We start from the raw sequence: 18,892 nt of genomic DNA, 5'->3' as shown, positions 1-18,892 counted from the left end.
GTCATTTATGTATGGCTCAAAAAAGACCTGCATAAGCAGTTAAAAAGTAAAGAAAATCTAGTGACTTAGACTGAGATTGTTTACATATTTGAATTCTTTTACTGAGTTTTGGGTTGAGTTTTTATTCTTCAAGAAACATCAAATTGAAACTTGTTCTGAAATTCAAGGACTAAAAAAGCATAAGGAAATGATACTAAGAAACCCCAACCGTCTCATTAATGGAATTTGGCACATTATTTACAAGCCAATTTTTTTTTTTTTTTTTTTTCATATTGTTCATGTACAGCACTAGGATTTATTTGTAAGGAGAAATTAAGACTGGTTGCCAACACAGCTTTGTTTCTGTATTTCAAAAAGAAATATGTGCAGTTTCCTTTTAAGGTCATAGGACATGACTGTAAAAAGAGAATATACTACCTAAGACATTATCATAAACAGATTAGCCTTCATCAGGCAATGACTCAAAATTATAATACAAAGCAAATCAATGTCAATTTTGCTTTGACATCATTGTGGTAAGGGATTTGCACCTATCACCTTTTATTGATATTGCATAATAACCTCAGGAAAGTATTTTCAGATATAACCAAGTGTTTTGATAGTAAAGTAGGGACCTTTCTTGCTGTAGAACAAATTTGCTCTGAGTTACATGCATCTCTCCATTACATTTACCTGAACATAAACTGACATTTGTTTCTAATATGAAGTTTAGAGAATCTGAAATAGTTGGTAAATCAATCTATCAGAAAGAACAGATAACTTAAAATATTACATAGTTTCAAGTTCTATTTTCAGTGTATGAAAACTGATTCTTATTTATGCAGTTTTCTAAAATAGATGCAGATTCCAAGACAAAATATTTTAAAAGTATAAAATGGTGTCACAGTGCAACAAAATACTTTTCTCAGATGTATGGTCTTAAATACAGCTGAATACAAGCAGAAATAAAATGCAGAAAAATAGACACAGAGATAGAAGTTGAAACATAACCTTCAGTACTCGTCTGGGCAAAATTCAAATTATTCCATCATTATGTTTTCCCTTAAAAACAGGACTGTCTGCAAAACATAAAATTCAGATCATCTGAAGTTTATCAATACTGACCAAGCCAAATGATGATGTAACTGAAGATATGTTTATAGAGATAACATAATTTTCACACGCTTCCTCGTGTAATACAGCATTGCCTCAATTAAATACAGCCAAAGTAGCAAGTTCAAACCATTTAAATTGATATTTAACCCCTCCTGCTTGCAACATTTGAAAGAAATCTCTTTACATTGTTCAAAATAATGCGCTTTAAAGGTTAACCAAACTTTTCTTAAGGTGGGCTTATTTTTATTTCTGCTTGGGAAAAATGAAAAAAGTCACATGTTCTTTATTTGGGTTTGTACTCTTTGAAAAAAGAACCGCACTGAAGTAACTCTTTCAGGTAACTGAACTGTAAGAGCATGGCCAAATTCTGGAGTCTGGGTGTGTGCTCCTTTCACACCCTTATTTCATATGCCAGAGAGACCGGGTGACCCCAACCCTCCAAACCAGAAAGGAAAGCAGAACAGGTAAGAGGCACAATATTTTCCAGTGGGTCCCTGGCCTGTGAAACAGGGAGATCAGCACAGTGAAGTGCCTGAGGGATGCCCCTACAGGTGAACAGACATTCAGCCCTACATAAGCATAATTAATTGAGAGATCAATTCCTCCACTGAAGAGAAAACTCTTTTGAGGTGTTAATATACGTGGTAACCTAGGACAGAAAGAACAGTACTGTTTACTGCACTCCTGGAAGCAAGAAGTCCCTTGAGAGAGCATAGCTATGGACTTGGAAAAGTACAAAATAACAATGCTTGATTCATGCAGTGTTAGAGCAATAAATAATTAACATATTCTCCTGCTTCTAGGGTTGTCTCATGTAACATCCCTGTGTTCATTCACAGCATTTTGAAGGGCAGTGGCAAACAGCTTCCCCAGCACTTTCCCTGAATGTAAATTTGCTATTCTATGCAACTTCCAAACTGTGCTTGTGTGTACTAGCTAGTCATTTCACTTTGATGTAAAATGATGTGAAGGAGTTGGAGATGAGGAATGAAAATGGAACTAAAAAGTCATCCTTTGGGTCCAATGGTTTCATTATAAAATCTTTTAAACTTTTTTGACAATGCTGATCAGCCTTGTTATTTTCAAAAGTTGCTGTAGCATCTAAATACTGCAGTCAACTTAGGGCTCTGTTGTGCCTGGTGAAAGTGCTGAGTATGTGGCTTTCATACCTCTTCAAGTTTTAAGAAGCTTTTTTCCGCAAATGCAGAAATCATACTGTTCAAGAGTATTGTGTACAGATGGCAAAGGCAGAATTATAGAGTTGCTGAATTTGATCCTGTATTTGTAACTGTCACATGACTTGATGATGGGTGATGTGTTTCACATGCACTAATATTTTACGATCCTTAACAAAACCAGCATAGTTAATCACCATACTTCATTTCCACAAGTCATGTCAAAGCTCAGGAGCCCAAGAAGTTTGCTGCTATCGTTCAGCTAAGCATCTGCACCTTCAGAAATCCGCAGCCCTCTTCAGGAGCTGCAGTTTTCAAGAGTCACCCTGAGCGAAGCCATTAGCATCCTTCCAGGATTCATCCTCCCAGTAATGAGCTGCCAATGGTGTCACTGAACGGCAAGATCAGGCCAGATGAGTCCCAGACCTCTTGAGGCAGTAACTGGAGCAGAAGATCCCCATAGTCCCACAGAAGGGAACCTCCTTCTTCAGTGACACATCCTAAAGCAAACATACAGGGCAACGGGTGCTGTGAGCTGCTTGCAAGAAACTGTATTGCCCTGGGGGGGAGGCACAGAGATTTAGCGGGGTAAGTAGAGTTTAAGCAGCAGGCAAGTGCTGGTGCTATTTGCGTGCTGCTGGCAGTCCCACAACTTCACAGAGCTTTTCTCAGGCTGAATTCATTACCACCTGAGGAATTACATGTCCAGGTTGTGTAGCCTTCATACTTCTGAGGGAAGAGAAACAGTAGGGAAAGAGCAAATACAGTTCCCCTCTTCCACACATTATTTACCTCACTGAATGGTGATGTTCCCTTTATTTCAGGGGTCTTCCTATATACTCTGACTAAACCATCAGTTTTTGGTATCCTATTTAAATTGTAGGCAGCAATTCTACTATTTCTGGAAAACGAGGGTAAAATATGAGCTCATGGAGGCTACTGCATATTAGAGAAGTTAAAAATGATAATACTGTAATCTTTTAATTAGGTATCATCAAGTTGAATTCACTTTTCATTTGTTCAGCTACATATGTTTTTCCTGAACTGACATGATTATTTTATGATGTCTGTTTTTTTAATAGCACTGCAAATTCCTTTGCATAGGCTAAGTATGCATTGTGGAGATTGGTGGGCTTGAAGCACACTAAAGTTTTTTTTAATAAACCACATTAGATTTACATCTGCAAATCTGGTTGTTCTCAACTTTTGAGCAACTGAATTTGTAGTTGTATCACACAAGAGAGGACTCATTTTCCCTTGCTTTTGGGAAGCAGAAGCTAAAGCAGGAAAAATAATTCTAAACTACAGATTCCATTTTTTCATATACAATCAGGGTGGGGCTCCACAACTCTTAGAGCCATCCACCAAACCCTGCCACTTCAACTAAGGGAATGGACATTGGTGTATAATAATAGCTACTATAATCTGTACAGACAAGAGACTTAAAGAAAATATTACTTCTCCAAACTCTGGAGGCACTGAAGTTTCTCTAAGAAATGGGTAGAAAAGATGAAAAGTGTCAGGTTAAGATAATTTTCCCTGTTCTCATTCTGGTGGGTGGCAAAGATGGTTTCACTAGAGATGTCATGATGCATTTTATTCAGGAAGAAAGCAAGAAAGGATGATTTTAGCCAGAACAATTAAATGTCTGCGAAGCTGACACTAACTGAAAATAAGGCTTTATATACAGGTTTTGATTTTTGGGCTGCCTTAACTGGGAATGCTATCAGTTTTCATATCAGCACAAGCTGCACATCATGAAATTTTAGTGTTTGCATTCAAGTACCCATTCTATGCTCATCAAACCAAAATTCATTAATTTCTACCAGAAACTCTGAATTTGGAGTAATGGCATCCCAGGACTGCAGGAACCTTCTGCAATGCTTCTCCATGGAGAAAATAATATAACTTATTTTTTCTCCAGACTGCTTTCGACCTGCTAGCATACAATAAATACCACAGCATACTTTCATATAATGATTAAGGAGGAGGGTGGCAGAGGGAAGAAATTCAAGTGCTGGGTAACCAAGGTTGCTAAAATTCCCATTTTTGGCTCTTACTCGCCATGATCAAGCAGCAGCAAGACTTTTGCTTAATGAGAGTTACAACAGATTGCCAGCCTTCGGTCTGTAGTGTGTAAGGGTAAACAGAAGTGACAGATGCTGTACAATTCAGAGAAGGAAGGGACAAAATCCCCACTCTGTTTTGAATGCTATCTCAATACACTTCAGAGGTTCCCTGTTTTCATGAAACTAATATGTAATTGCCTACACAGCTATGGCTGTGTTTATTTACAGTAGCTGTACACACAGGAACAAGAAAATTGTAAATGATTACTGTTACAATTATAGACTGATTTTTCCAGGAACCAAAGTGAGTCCTGAAGAGCACAGTTATTCTTGTAATAAGCCATTAAAAAAAGACAAATCTGGGTGGTCTCTTGAAGAATTTAAAGGCAAATGTTTATTCTTGTGCTTGCACACAGAACAGAGAAAACCCATAGTCCTGAGGGCTTTTGTAATAAGCAAATAAAACTGATTGCATATTTTCATCACTCTAAAGCTTTCATTAGGAGTAAGTAGTTAAGGTTTTGATGGGGAATTTTACTTAAAATGATTGAGTTGCTATAAGTGAGACTGCATGGTATGCTCTACCTCAAGAGGTCTCCTATGGTAAGTGTCTGAGTCATACTGATGGGAAGAAAAAAGAGGGATTCTTAAAGCACGATAATGAGAAAGTTTATTAGTAATGCAGAGCTGCTGTAACGACAGTAAGTGAAATAACTTCAAGACTGGAAGGAGAAACTTTTGCTGAAGCCTTGCAGATACAGTTTTCTCCTGTGGCTGAAGTCTAGCAGGGTGGTGGCAGTAAGAGGTGGCTCTGGCTCTCTGAACCTGGATGCCAGCTTTGATGGCCTTAAATACTACAGTGTGAACACACCACATGCTGATCTGCCTTGCTACACTACAGAGCTTGTCAAATATTGAATACACTGCTAGCAAAGCCACTTGGTCTCCAGCCTGAGCAGAATGATGGCTGTGGACATGAAGTAGTGCAGGAGCCCCTTGGCTCCTTTTCACAGACAGGGATGCAACCCTGAGCTGTCAGAATCACAGTCATTTACACATCTCTGTTACTGCACAACTTCTGAAGTGTTTTCCACAATCTCCCACCTATTAAAACATGGGAGTAAGGTCAAGGTGTGTCTGATTTACCGTCGGATAATTTCTAGGAAAAAAAAAATACTTGTAATTTCTGCTGCTATAAATAGCCATGCAGTGGTAAACCTGCATGGATTGCTTTGCTGCAATCCATGGATGACACTACTACACAGGCACTACACTAGTGTACACTTTGTCACTAAATACAGCAACAAAGCGTTTATGATTTACTTTAGATGTCCACAAAAAATGCCCAGGTACAGTCATCGCTGTGATTAAAGCAACCACCTGGATTTTTACTCTTCTGTTGTTCTGAATTATTTAAGGACTATCATATTTGGCTCACAATCTTGCTTGACATTCAGATTTAGTATCATCTACGTTTTTGTCTCAAGACAGAAGAAATTTAACTCCACTGATAATTGGGAAAGAAATTCTGCAGAAAACAAATGGGTTATGGCCACTTTGCCATCCTGAATCTGTGGATAAGGCAGTTGTCAGAATGAGATGCACTGGCTTTCATGGAAATAATCTTTTCGCGGGTGTTGATTCTGAAGCTGAATGAGGGCACCAAGGGAAAGTGTGGTGCCCACTAAGGGGAGCTCGTTCCTCGACTGACACTCCTGCTTGAGAAAAAGAGCTGTTAAAGGGAAATAAATGATCAATTGTAGAGAAAGCTAATGTTAGGGAAAGCCAAAGAATCTCAAGATAGAAACAGGGACTGAAATACAGGGTAGCTAGAGATAAAGGAGTAACAGTATTGCTAAAATTGAATATAATTCCCTAACATAGATGGTGTTTGTATCTTTGTAAGTGGGAATAGCTTTCTCCATCTCTTCTGTGTTTCCATGGCAGAATGAACAGTGGGATCCCTGATCCTTATCGCTGTTAATTGGTATAGCTCCATGGAGAGAAGCATAATTTTGACTATATCTGTTGGGCCGTGAGACAGAGAAAATCCCCTTTTCCCCATTCCACAGAATCAGTCAGCTCCTCCCCTGAGGCAATCTCCTTCCTCAGCAGTACAGTTCCTCTACTCATTCTTTTTATCCTGCATTTGCTAACTTTGCTTGAGACTGGTGCAAAGCAGATTATGAGCGGTAACAAACAGGCAAAAAATCAGAAGCAAGCTTTGTCAAAATACACATTTTCAAAGTCAGTGTGGCTGGTTTACTTTTAAATACCTCTTAAATATTTTATAGAGATATCTGGAAGAAGCATTTATTCATTATAGTTTTATAATTTTAATATAATTATTAAAGACTGTCTTCCTTTCTCAGGCAAAATTCTGAGTTTCGGAGGAATTCTGCTAGAATGGGATGTGTTACATTTGGCTTTTATTGTGCAATAATGAAGGCAACAAAATACAAAAAGCCTATAATGAAACGTTACACAAAAGGGACACAGACCTTAAGGTGACACAAATAGGAAAAATATAATAAACCATGTGTCATGCTGCTGCAGCTGTTTCACCTCTTACCAATTTTCACAGTCTATAAAATCTTGGAAAGCACCAGATGTTTAGGGGGAGCTGTCCCTCTCTCCCTAGATTTGAAAGTAGATGCAAGATTTATTAGTGCTATATAAATGTGATTTCAATCCTGACTTTTATATTTATAAACTAGATGGAACATGTAACACATCCTGTTGTCAGAGAGCCCATTTACTTTCCTCTGCTCCTCCTCACTTGTAGATCTTGAGTGTTGCTGGACAATTACAGTAACTACAGAACAATACCAGAACATGCAGTCCAAATTACAGTATTTGCTTAGTTACTGACAAACACATCTGAGAGTTTTCTCCTAGTACCGACTTTTGCCAAAACGACCTTGCAGTACACAGATTATGAGCTAAGCAAAACTATCTTGTTTTGTATGAATATGCACTAACATTTGGGATTCCTGCCTACGCAGAGACTGTTAGTGCACAAAATTATCTTTTTTTTTTTTTTCCTAGCGCATGGTTCCTAGTGTCGGAACAGGGATAAAAACTGCTCATGCATAATTTCCAATCTTTCATAGCTCAGCGGTGCTGTAAAGTGCTGCCGTTTGTTTTAATTCAGTGAGTAGAAGTTTTGTTGTGTTTAGTACTAAGGGAATTGCATGTGTTATTAGAAAGCTTCTGACAGCTGTCAGAGACAGAGACAACTTGCCGCATTTCAATCTTTCATAAAGGAAGGACTAAGGACCCTCATCTTCAGCAAAGCTGTCAGAGGCCTCAAAAATGGGATAAAACAGAATACCTTTTCCAAACACAAGAAAATCTCTGTCTCTTCTTCTCTATTCCCTTCCCCATCAAGTTGTAGAGGGGAAGTTGTATAGGTAGAAGAAAGAGGAAATATGTCTTGATGTATTTGTACTTTATACTGCCCTGTCATCTCTGACCTGAAGGAATAATTGCATAGCAGCTTGCTTTCCTTTAAGGAAGCACACAATGTATTACATAGTATTTAATAAATTAGCACTATGTTTTAACATAATGCACAAGCTTTCATGCAGTTTTTTCTTTTCTGAAATCAGGAAAAATCAAAATCTGAAAGACATTGATGAAGACAAGGGCTTTGCATCAAAGACTCTGAAAGTCTGAATCTGTAAGCATTTCCACGTTCTCCAACACATACCTCACCCTGCCCAGCACTCTTACTGAATTTGAAGCACCAGAAAAGGAAATCTTCTCTTAAGACCTGTAATCTTACCTTCCAGCTTTTGATTTGAACAGGTGCTTACCGTAATAAAAACTCTGTCATTTATTTTAATTAAAATGTTTTTTTTCTAAAAGCCTACATTATTTTCTTTGATCAGAATTAGCTACAGTTCAGCTCTTGCTTACTCTTTAATGACAAAGGGAAAGTAGCTTACACAATGTCTTTAACAGGTCAGCATTGTTTTCCCATCAGATCCTACTTAGCTTTCTGATGATGAACTGACTCTTCTTTTCACACCAGTAATCCCACGGGTATCCCTCCATACAGACTGCTTCCGATGTCAGCTCCTTTAACCAGTACAAGGGACTGAGAAGGCACGTTTATTTGCATCATTTGTTTATTACTGTTGTTTGCATTTTTGGCTTATGCTATTTTTATAGCACACTCAATGCTGTTTTTCACTTTTCATACTCTGATTCATTCGTCATACTGTTTTCTTCTCCCTATCCATCTTGTATCACCTCTGTGCTGAGTAAAGCGAAAATCCATGAATGAGTCAGAGTCAAATTCTCAAAGTCACATTGGTCAGTGGGGTTTGAAATTAAGCAAAATGAGATTGTTCGTATTTTGGCTTTCCAGAGGTAGAAAATAACATTTCCTTTCTTTGGTTGCAATAAAGAGAGCTTTATCCCATGTTTTCCAGCTGCTTTTATTTTCCTGAAATCCAGTCTAGGCTATGATGCTCATTAGTGACTGGTGCAACTAGCTGTTTCTGTTCTTTCTATATTATCATTAGCCTTTTCTAATTCCTCATCCTACCCTGTATATCATCAAAAGCAACTTGAAGCTCTTATTTCTTGTTAAAAGTTACTCTTCTGGGAGGGTTTTTTTTGCTACCAGATATCTGAATGGCTGTTAAAAGGAGATTTCTTTCTTGCTTTTTCTTAGTCTGCTTGAGTGAAGAATTATGTGAATAAAACTGTAATAGCAGTTTTCCTTAAATATATATTCTATGCTTCATTCTAACATTTTGATTGCATATTTGGTACTGTCTATTCAGCACACTGAAAAGGGGACATTAACATATTTTACTCAAGAGCAAGGAATAAATAATTTCTTGTGTGTGTAACTTTTAAAGATTTTTTGCTTATATACTACCAGAATTAAGAAGAGCATCTGTTGTGATTTATGTTGACTGCATGTTATACAATGCTGTTATCTTCTCAGCTTGCACGAACCTAGTTTTCAGTTGTAATACATACTATTTCTGCCATGTTAACCTTGTTATCAAGTCCTCAACCAAAGCTTTCTCAACATTTCACATATCATGTAATAATTCAGCTCAGAAGCCTTAACACTACACCATACCTTTTGAAATATGAAATACAAAATGTGGCTGGCTTGGAGGGGGGAAGTAATTTCTTACTGCAAGCCAGGAAGGTCAATTAGAAAGTGAGGTGCATCTGCAGTTGCTTCATTGCAAATATTGACCAACAGTGTCTTCTAACCTCACAAAACTCTGCAGATGTTTGCTGTTACCAGCATTTCCTTCCACTAATATTTAAACTCTTCTTACCTATGAACAGATTCCACTCAGTATCCAAATCAGCCTGATTTGCTAGGCAGCCCTTCATTACATTGAGGCAATAGTTGTTGCAAGGTTTCACAGTGGGAAGTCCTCTGCAGTAAGGGCAGTACAACATCTTCATTAACGCCCGGATGCACCCTGGGGTGGGACTGACCTGCAGAGTTTAAGGGGGGGAAAGAAAAAGAAAAAGGAGGAAATCAATCTCCTGTTCTGTGAATTTCGGGATCGCTGAGATTATGCTTCTCAAGCAATAAGTGCAGAAGGGGCAATTTGTGAGAAGAGCTCAACCCTTAATATCACCCTCCTATGAGACTAATCGATTCCTGCCAATTATCTTAATTTAGCACAGCCAGCAGCAATTTTCAGGAATGCAAAGATCAACACTCCCCTACTGATGGCAGTGCTTGCCTCCCCAGCCCTCCCACACAAGGTCTACTGGAAAGCAAAGGAAAAACATCCAGGGAATCAGCTGGACAGTAACTGACTGATCCTAACACAGACGATCCTGAGGAGACCCCACGCTCTTCCTACTCAAGCTAGAACTGTCAGTCACACCGTCACTGGATCAAATTCTCCTTTTTATTAAAGCACAGTAAATCCAGGATAATCTTGATGATTTCTATAAAATTGTTCAGAACTGCACCATGACAAAGGGATATCATTCTGTTTTCAGACAAAAATACCCCTCTGTCTTCTCAGTCAATTTCATAAAGAGATCAGACAGGATTTTTTTTTTTTCAAGATCTTGAGTGACAAAAAGCATTATAGACAACAGTCTAACGCATTTCAATTTACCTATCAGCATGGCACAACATGGCTGCACGTCGTGAACTTAAAGCAGCCACCAGAGTCAATGGAAAGACACCCAGTGAGTTTAGGATTTCCAGTCAAAGTCATTAACACTGGGCATCGCTGACAGAAGTAGTGTGTAGATACAAATGTTTAGTGATATGTGTTACAATTTGTACTGGAAGGTTTTCTGGAGAGGGAGCATGGAGGTTAGGGAAAGGTTTTTGCATAAGGCTTCTCCATTATTTCTAATGATCCTTCACCTCATCTTTTTTAGTCATCAAAATGCTGGGCATCTATTCAGCAATGTGCCTTCCACGTTCAATGGAGAGAAATAGGTCCTTTTTGGGTCGTTTCTTTATCCCACCTCTTGCAGGGTAGGGTAAATAATCTTCTGGAGGACATCCATTGAACCCTCCATATCTAAATATAAACTGTGCAAATTGGTCACATTTGTCAACCATGTGAAGTTCCTCGGGTAAATATTATTTCCCTCACTCTCTCGTTTCCATTTTTAATTGTTTCATCTCAGACTTTTAAAATGGTATGTACTACTACAATGTACATTTTCAGGCCAGAAATTCTATCTTGGATTAAAAGTGCACATTAGGTACTACTTGCAATAACACCTTGTCATGGTGCAGTGGAGCGTAAGTTTCTTGTGCTGGAGTGACAATCTAGAGCAATGACAAAGGGCTACAGGTTCCTCAGTGATTTCAAAATTCCTGGACAGGAGAGTGCAAAGCAATGGCACTCATTTCACTCATTCTGTTCATTTATGAATAAATGCAACACTTCTAATATGAATTTGAAGGGATTAAACTGTTTTTCTATATTTATGGTAACTTGTGCTGAAAGCATGAATCTGACTTTGCACTATAACAGTACGTGCTAAACTGACTGAGGTGGTTTGTATTATCAGGATTGTACTAAAATGGCACTTCTTTTTCTCTGGAATTTCTTTCTCCTTTTTTAATGTTAAATCACTGATTTTTAGAGAACTATGCAGAACATACTCTTCGCACTGGACATTTTTACATGAAAATGGCTCTGTTAAGAGTTATAGCAGATGTTTCTGAGTGTACTCAGCAGCAATTTTTGCCTTGGTTTCCTAGGGAAATGCACTTTACTAGCACAACACTCTGATGGTGTATGTGAAGGTATATTTATCCATCCTTTTCCAATAGCTTTTGAACCATCAGCCAATTTCAATCAAATTTGACTGAGGACTTAAGGTTTCAGTACATTAAGATCTTACAAATTTTTTGAAAATAGACAGCTGGGAGAAGAAAAGGAGAGAGACTCTATTATTGCATTTATTGAGGAACAGGCTGAAGCATGAGGTCAGCTCCTCACAGATATCAAAGAATCCACGTGGAGGTATGATGCTATGAATGACCTACGAGTTAAAAAAGCACCAGGGGGAACTTTCAACTTATTAAACAGCAGAAAATTCAAATACAAGGAAAGCTGGACTTCATTATTTCCACTGTTCAGAACTACTTTTTAAAGTCACTTATCCAACCGTTTTATCTTTATACCTCCAAATCAGGAACAGGCCCGTTTTTACAAAAAGATTAAAACCAAAAGTGAGACGTAAGCAGAATACATATACTTATGGTCAACAATAGAATATTCAAAATTACTTCGAAACTGCTGCTTAAAGCCAGAGATATTTCTATCTGTGGGCACTGAGGGTTTTATCAGCAAAGTTCCTTTCATGCTTAAAATTATGCTTCTTTCCAGGCCCAAAGTCTTGTCAATGCAAAGTTGTCAGCACCTGGTTGACCCCTAAGTTCAGCTGGAATCCACATGTTCTCCCATCCGCACCTTCCCAAGCCCACTTTGGTACTTGTGCTGACAGCACATATACCTATAGGATCTTGACCTTGCACAAAAACTTCCTGGCAATTTCATTCTTGAAAAACATAGCTGGAGGAGATAAGACAATCTCTGTCTTTACATTATACTTAGAGAAATCAAATATCATAAATACTTATGTTAGCCTACAACTGTAGTCTGAGAGGTAACTAGCTATAATGTCTTCCCCTGCCAGAGGTCCAGATCATATTCCCGATCTGCTAGGACAGGACAGTAAAGGGCAGTTGGAATATCTATTTACACTGGTCCAGTGAATCTTGAATTCTTGTTGCATTACAGAACAGCTTTAACCAGAATACTCCCAGACACAGTCCACTGCAAAGGATAAATTCTTACCACTCAAAAAGAATGAGCAGGAGCCAGGTGTCTCATATCTTGTCTGAATGTTTTAATATCCCCGTACAAAACAGTGGCATCATCAACAGCATTTTACAAAAAAGGAAGGTGCCCTGCTTTTGTTTAGAGAGAAGTAATACAGTTTTTAAGATAAGAGGCCAAGCTGTGACTCTAAGCAGAAAGCAGATGGAGAAAGTTTCTATGGAAGCCTCTAACATATCTGTATCAGCCTCTGACATATCTATATCAGGCTGTGACAAAGACCAACACAAGCAGCTCCTTGCTGACCAAGCTGGATGTTGCAGACCTCTGGTTCAAAAGATGCTATGTTGGTGAAATAAAATACAAGCACAGATCAATTGCTGTCTCTGAGGTCAAGTGGCAGGGACCGGCTTGGATTCACATTGCTTACTGCTAGCACCTTCTGCTCCAAGTTGGCCACATCCCATACTACTTCATAGTATTTGGCACTACATCTCTTCTGGGTCCCACCTGGTGCCTGAGTGACTAAAATACGTAATAATTATTTTGTGTGGCTATTTCAGCTCAAAGTGTTTGGAATAATAGGAGGCAGTACTGCAGGCAATGGGAGTAAAAGGAAGCTAAATATAATGCTGAATGTTTTGAAGTGAGACAGGAGGTTACGTTTGATAACGCTTAGACTACACTTGGGTTAGCATTGGAAAGAAGGGAGGGGACCAAAACAAGACAGGTATCTCATGCAGCTTTCTGGAGGCAGTCTCTGTCCTCCAAACAGTGCACAGGCACCACGGGGAGAGAGCCGGATAGAGAGGTCCAAAACACATCCAGGAGGAGGGCTAACAATGAAGTTGTGACCTGAGCACACAATGGGTTCTGTTCTCAAGCTTGCTCCGTATTCCCCTGTCACTTAGCAGTACTGATGTACCTTTAGGTGACCAACCCTTCCCGCTTGGGGCACAGGGAAACATTAAAGTAACTCAGCTCCTTTGGATGTCTGAAGGCTAAAAGTTAAATGCTGTGTTACAGCAGTTAAGTGCCTTTGTGAACCTGGCCTTCAGTGAGCAGCCAAGTTTCAGTTCCAAGCTTCAGCTGTTTTTTTCTATACCTTTATTTTCAGAGAATACAGTCAGGTCTTTTTCCTCCCTCAACAACAGCTGAAGTATCTTTTGTGCAAAAAAAAATCAAATTTTGCTCTAATATTCTGAAATCTTGGTAAAAAACCAAACATAAAAATATTCATCTTAGAGCGTGAGTATTTCAGAAAGCTATGAACACATGAAATCTGGAGACTATCACAGAAAGTTGATTTTCAACCACCTACAAATGGCTTGCTACTTCTTGCTGCTGGCAAATTATACAAAATGTATTTTCAAAGTCCATTTCTCATTCCCATCTTAAAAAAAAAATTCAGAGTCTCTCACACCTAATAATACTTTTCTGCAGACCAGTCAAAAGGCAGATATTAATTTAATTCAGAAGTATTCAAAACCTGTATTTGCTGAGGAAAGCTGTTCCTCAGCTTAGGAGTTTCTACAGTTTTTCTGAAACTAACATTTGTGGATGGCAACGGCTTGGTTTTTTTACTTTTTTGTCTTTTCAAATACATAGCAATTGGCTCTATGCTAATTGCAGCAGAGAAATTTGCATAGACTTCAAAGTTTAGAAATAACTAGTCCTCATGGAAATCATATATTATAAATAATCAGATCACACTGAATGACATAACTGGGGAAACTGCTACAGAGGAGTCATTAATTATATCATGCTGTCTCCCTGACTGACTAGGACATCTTCATTTTAGTATAAGCATACGTGGAATGCAGCACATCAGAAAAGCGCCTTTCTGAGCTTTGATTGAGCCTAGTAGCTGCAGGACATGTTACATTACTGCATTTTGTAACGTTTTCTGACAGGTTCAGCTTTATCTAAATGTATGTTTTTGCATACATGCAAAAAACGCAGAAAGCAAGATTCTTAAGGGCTTCATTACTGAACACTTTTCTCCCCCTTCAGAAATTCTAGGAGGAATATTATTTCATCTAGAAGACAGATTTTGCAATGGTGAACTTGCAAATATAAATAATTGAGGAGAGAACTTCTTTGGGTAAAAGCCACGAAATTGTACTCTCTTGTAACACCACATTTGCAAAGACTGCTTTGTTATGTATTTGACCTGTTTTTATAGTCAAAAGCCTTTGCATTGTCAAGTACACAAACATAAATCTTTTTTCTGATACAAAAAATCAGACAAACTGATTAAACAGCTGGTCACATTTAGAAGGATCAAATGGACTGACATGCAGTTTCTCTACTTGTATTTATAGAAGATTTCTTACCAAAGTGGCTGGTATATGTTGTCTGGTAATAAAGTAGGGGTGTTCTTCCAAAATAATATTAAATGTACCTAAACTCACAGCATAAAGCCATACTTAGGTCCAGAACCTGTCATTTCTTGGCATATAATAAAATCTGTCGAATATGAGCAAAACTAATCAAAACTGAATGCTACCCCGGAGACCACAACAGGGGACACAACTCCCTCCTATGCTTCCTATGCTCCCAAAGGAACTGATCCCATTTGGAATCACAGGGAGTCACTCCTTAGCATGAAGACCTTAGGTGGAAACTGCTGGGAGGAACCAGTCGATTTCTAGCTAACTGGCCCAGGAAGAAGATACTCTTTTAAAATGCCTCTAAACTAGAACAACCCGTAGTCTGGGCAGGAGAAGAGGATTGCATTTTATTTCTCACAAGCTTTACGAATGCATTACAACCAGACTGCTGGATAAAAAGTGGATACTTCTACTTCCTTCCCATTTAATGTTCAAGATGAGGTATCAAATGCTTTGCTTTATACAAAAGGGTGAGGTATATTCCTGCAATCCCATGTAAATCATCCATAATCGGAGAGTGTTTTGAACTGAATCCCTATCTCCAGCACTTGTGTGTTGGTTAAATCATCCAGCTCCCAACTCAGCAACCTGTTGTTGTGTGTCCTGCGCAGGCATGATGCACTGCCTGAGAAACTGGGGCACTGACATCCTTAAGTCACTTTCTGGATCTCTGTGTAGTCCATCTACAACTTAATGATGGAAAAATGAGCTAAGTTTCCCAAGCATAATTTTGTTCATAGCCTAATTATATCAAGAGTTTCAAATAGGACTAGGACAATAATAATAAAATGCTTACCAATGTGGGAAGGTCAGAATTGGATCTTGAATACATTGGCATGTCTCGACCAAGAGAAATGCAGACTCCACTAAGAATAGCAGTCCCCCCACATTCTTCCACCAAAAAGTTAATATATCTGTGGACAACTCCATAGTCCAATTCTAGCCCTTCGTGTCCAAAACACTCCACAGTATAATTCTAGTATTCCTATCCAAAACTATATTTAAAATCAAATGAGACATAAGGATTAGAAGTTCATGCTTCCAATTTCAGATGAGAAGGAAGAATAAAAAACTTTAATTAAGAATTACTGGTTGTTGCATTCAACCTGCTAGAACTGAGGAAACTTTTCCTGAGCACAAAAACATTGTTTCTGATCTCATGAAATGGCTGTAAACCCATTGTAACAGTGATGTAACTGGGATCAGACTGAGATGTATCATGGAGTACACTTTATAGGGTACACAGGATTGCCGCAAACCTTTGGATCACCCATCCTAAGACCTACAGGTCCTTTTTTCTTTCCTTTCATCTTTAATTAACTTCAGTACAAAAACTAAACTTCAGTCCAATCACTCACTACTTTTCGTCATATATCTTTGACACTATCTCCTCAACATATTACAATTACTCCCTATTGATTTTTGTTGTTGTTGTCTGTTTTTAATACCAGGGAAAGTGAGTAAAGCTTAGCTGGCAATGATGTTTTTCTTCCTTGTGCTCTTTCTTTACTTCAAACAAGATTTGTTCATTGTTGAATCTAAGTGATTCATTTTTCTGCTTGTCCATATTTTGGCTGTTTTCGTGAGCACTGTGTTACTGCTGATTTCATTTAATAATCTAGATATCAAGCAAGTTCTTTTCAGCAGATTGTAACTGAAAATATGTCTGTGTGTATCTAATTAGGACTACATAGAAATATTCATAAGATATTTGAATGCTTTATTGAAGTACTTCTCATTGTTTCAGTCTGGCTCTTAGATGCTAAGATCTCAGTTCACTGCTTTTAGAGCTCAATCTGATATAAAAATGGAAATACTGCATCAACCATACTCAGTTGGGAATTTTTGTTGTAGAAGGTTAATTTGAGAATACTTGCTTATATCAACCAAAAGTCTAGTCTAATACTAACCTCCTAAAGATAAAAATAGCTATCTTTTTAACAATTCATAGCATCCCAGATTACTGAAAAGTAGAAGACCTGGTTTGAGTACTACAGCTCTGTACTGCTATCTTTGACTGTGTGCTTGAATTGTACCAAAATAAAACACTACAGCCAGTTAAATAGCTGCAAGATTCCCACAATTCTGGGATAGTATGTCTCGAGAATATGATGAGATAAAACAATATTTTCATATCCAATAAAATATTTTTCTACAAAATGTATAATTTATAGTTCAATATGCTCATTAAACTATTAGAAACAATTTTAGGGCAACATAGTTCAGGCCTAGAAAAGTTTTATAATGCAAAAAAGAAATTGCACATTTACTATCTGATACAAACTGTGCAGCATAAAGCACTTACCCCACTGCAACTCAGAGGAACCACCTTATTTCTTTCTAAAAGAGGAGGAACATTTAGCGATTGTTCTTGTCCAACTGAGATGTCTTTTTCCATTATCTATGATTTTGAAATCATGAGAAATATGGCAACTGGAATTCTTTCCAACACCTATTAAAATTCGAGGCATTTTTCATACTTATTTGGTCATCTCAGTATGTCTATAGTTGTGTTCTGATATGTCTATAGTTCTGGAAGGTGGACAAATATTGGTCCTCCATTTTACAGATGAAAAAATGAAACCTCACAAGCAATTTTTAAAAGCATTTAGATGGCTAAATCCCTAAAAGTTATGCACCAGATTGTTTCAACACTGCTCATAAGTATTGCTCTCATCTGTGATTTGCCAAAGTTACCATAACATGTAATTCTGAAACTGGCTATAGGAAAATAAGCACTGCAAATCTCTAAGTGATTACATCAGGAGGTTGTACATCAAATAATAAATCATTGCTGGAGAGATGAATTGTGGAATTTCACAAGTATCCCACAGAAGTCAAGGGCAAAAAACCACAAGGACAAAATGTTCAGATGTTTACTTGGGTGAGACTGAACCTCTATTTACAAAGGAAAAGAATAGCTTCTCCTATTTTTAGGAAACTAGGAAAATTACTTATCAGATTATCTGAATACAGAAAATCCAAATTTAGAAAACCACTTGAAAAGCTGCAGTCACAAGGATATTTTGTGTAAAGCTATTTTTTAATCTCTTGAATCACTTCTGAGTGATGCTTTAAAGCAAATATTTTTTACAATTTAAGTTTTTATAAAATAAAATGTTTGAATGCTCAATGTCAATATTAAAATGTTCTTCTTGAATCCCATTTTACCTGTCAGAGGCATAATCAATTTCAAACAAACTGGGTGGAAAAATGCTGTTTGATTATAAATATGATTAAAATGAGGATGTCTTAGACTGAAAGTAGTGCAAGCTGAGAAAATACTCCAGGATATGGGGGCTTACATCCCATGAGATATTATTGAGCTGAAATATCTGCCCTGCAAATTTTCTGGAAAAATATTTATCTTTCTCATCTGTTGTTAGAGTAAGCCTGCATTAAATAGAATTTGAGGTATGGATTCCATCTGTTATTTTCCCAGCATTTCAAGGGCAAAGCTAAGGTGAAAAATCTTTGAAATAATTTCTTCCTTCCACTCCCTGGAGATGAGAAGTTTTCTCTTACACAGAAATAAGGAAAGAATCTCACAGCTGTTAGGCTTTTCAAATCCCACCATCTCTTCTGGAACATAAACTTTAAGACACTCTCTTAATAAAAAGTAGTTCCTCTGCTTTCTTCCCAGAGAAAAAGCCCAAACACTGCATCTCACTTAAAAGGGAGTGTGCTCATTTCTTCCTGCCTCATCTGGAAATGTCTATGGCCTCCACCAGATAAGAGGACCTTGGTTTAAGAGGAAAGCATGTGCTGAATTTTCCAGGGCTGAAAATAGTATAGAACATGACTCTTAGTAACAGGGTCAGAAAACCCCCTGAAACTGGCTACTTCAA

The 18,892-nt window shown here is 37.9% G+C and overlaps 1 protein-coding gene across 1 annotated transcript in view; it reads right to left on the bottom strand.

The window, feature by feature from the left end:
* Positions 1-18,892, bottom strand: part of GPC6 (glypican 6) — a 791,687-nt gene that overhangs the window by 205,233 nt on the left and 567,562 nt on the right. The window contains exon 4 of the mRNA XM_059822469.1: positions 9,652-9,817. Within this exon, the coding sequence (XP_059678452.1) occupies positions 9,652-9,817 (166 nt within the window). The remainder of the gene's footprint in view (positions 1-9,651; positions 9,818-18,892) is intronic.

This window comes from Gavia stellata, chromosome 1 (assembly GCF_030936135.1).
Source record: "Gavia stellata isolate bGavSte3 chromosome 1, bGavSte3.hap2, whole genome shotgun sequence".
Taxonomy (NCBI): Eukaryota; Metazoa; Chordata; class Aves; order Gaviiformes; family Gaviidae; genus Gavia; species Gavia stellata.
This window is presented reverse-complemented; position numbering and strand designations above follow the sequence as displayed.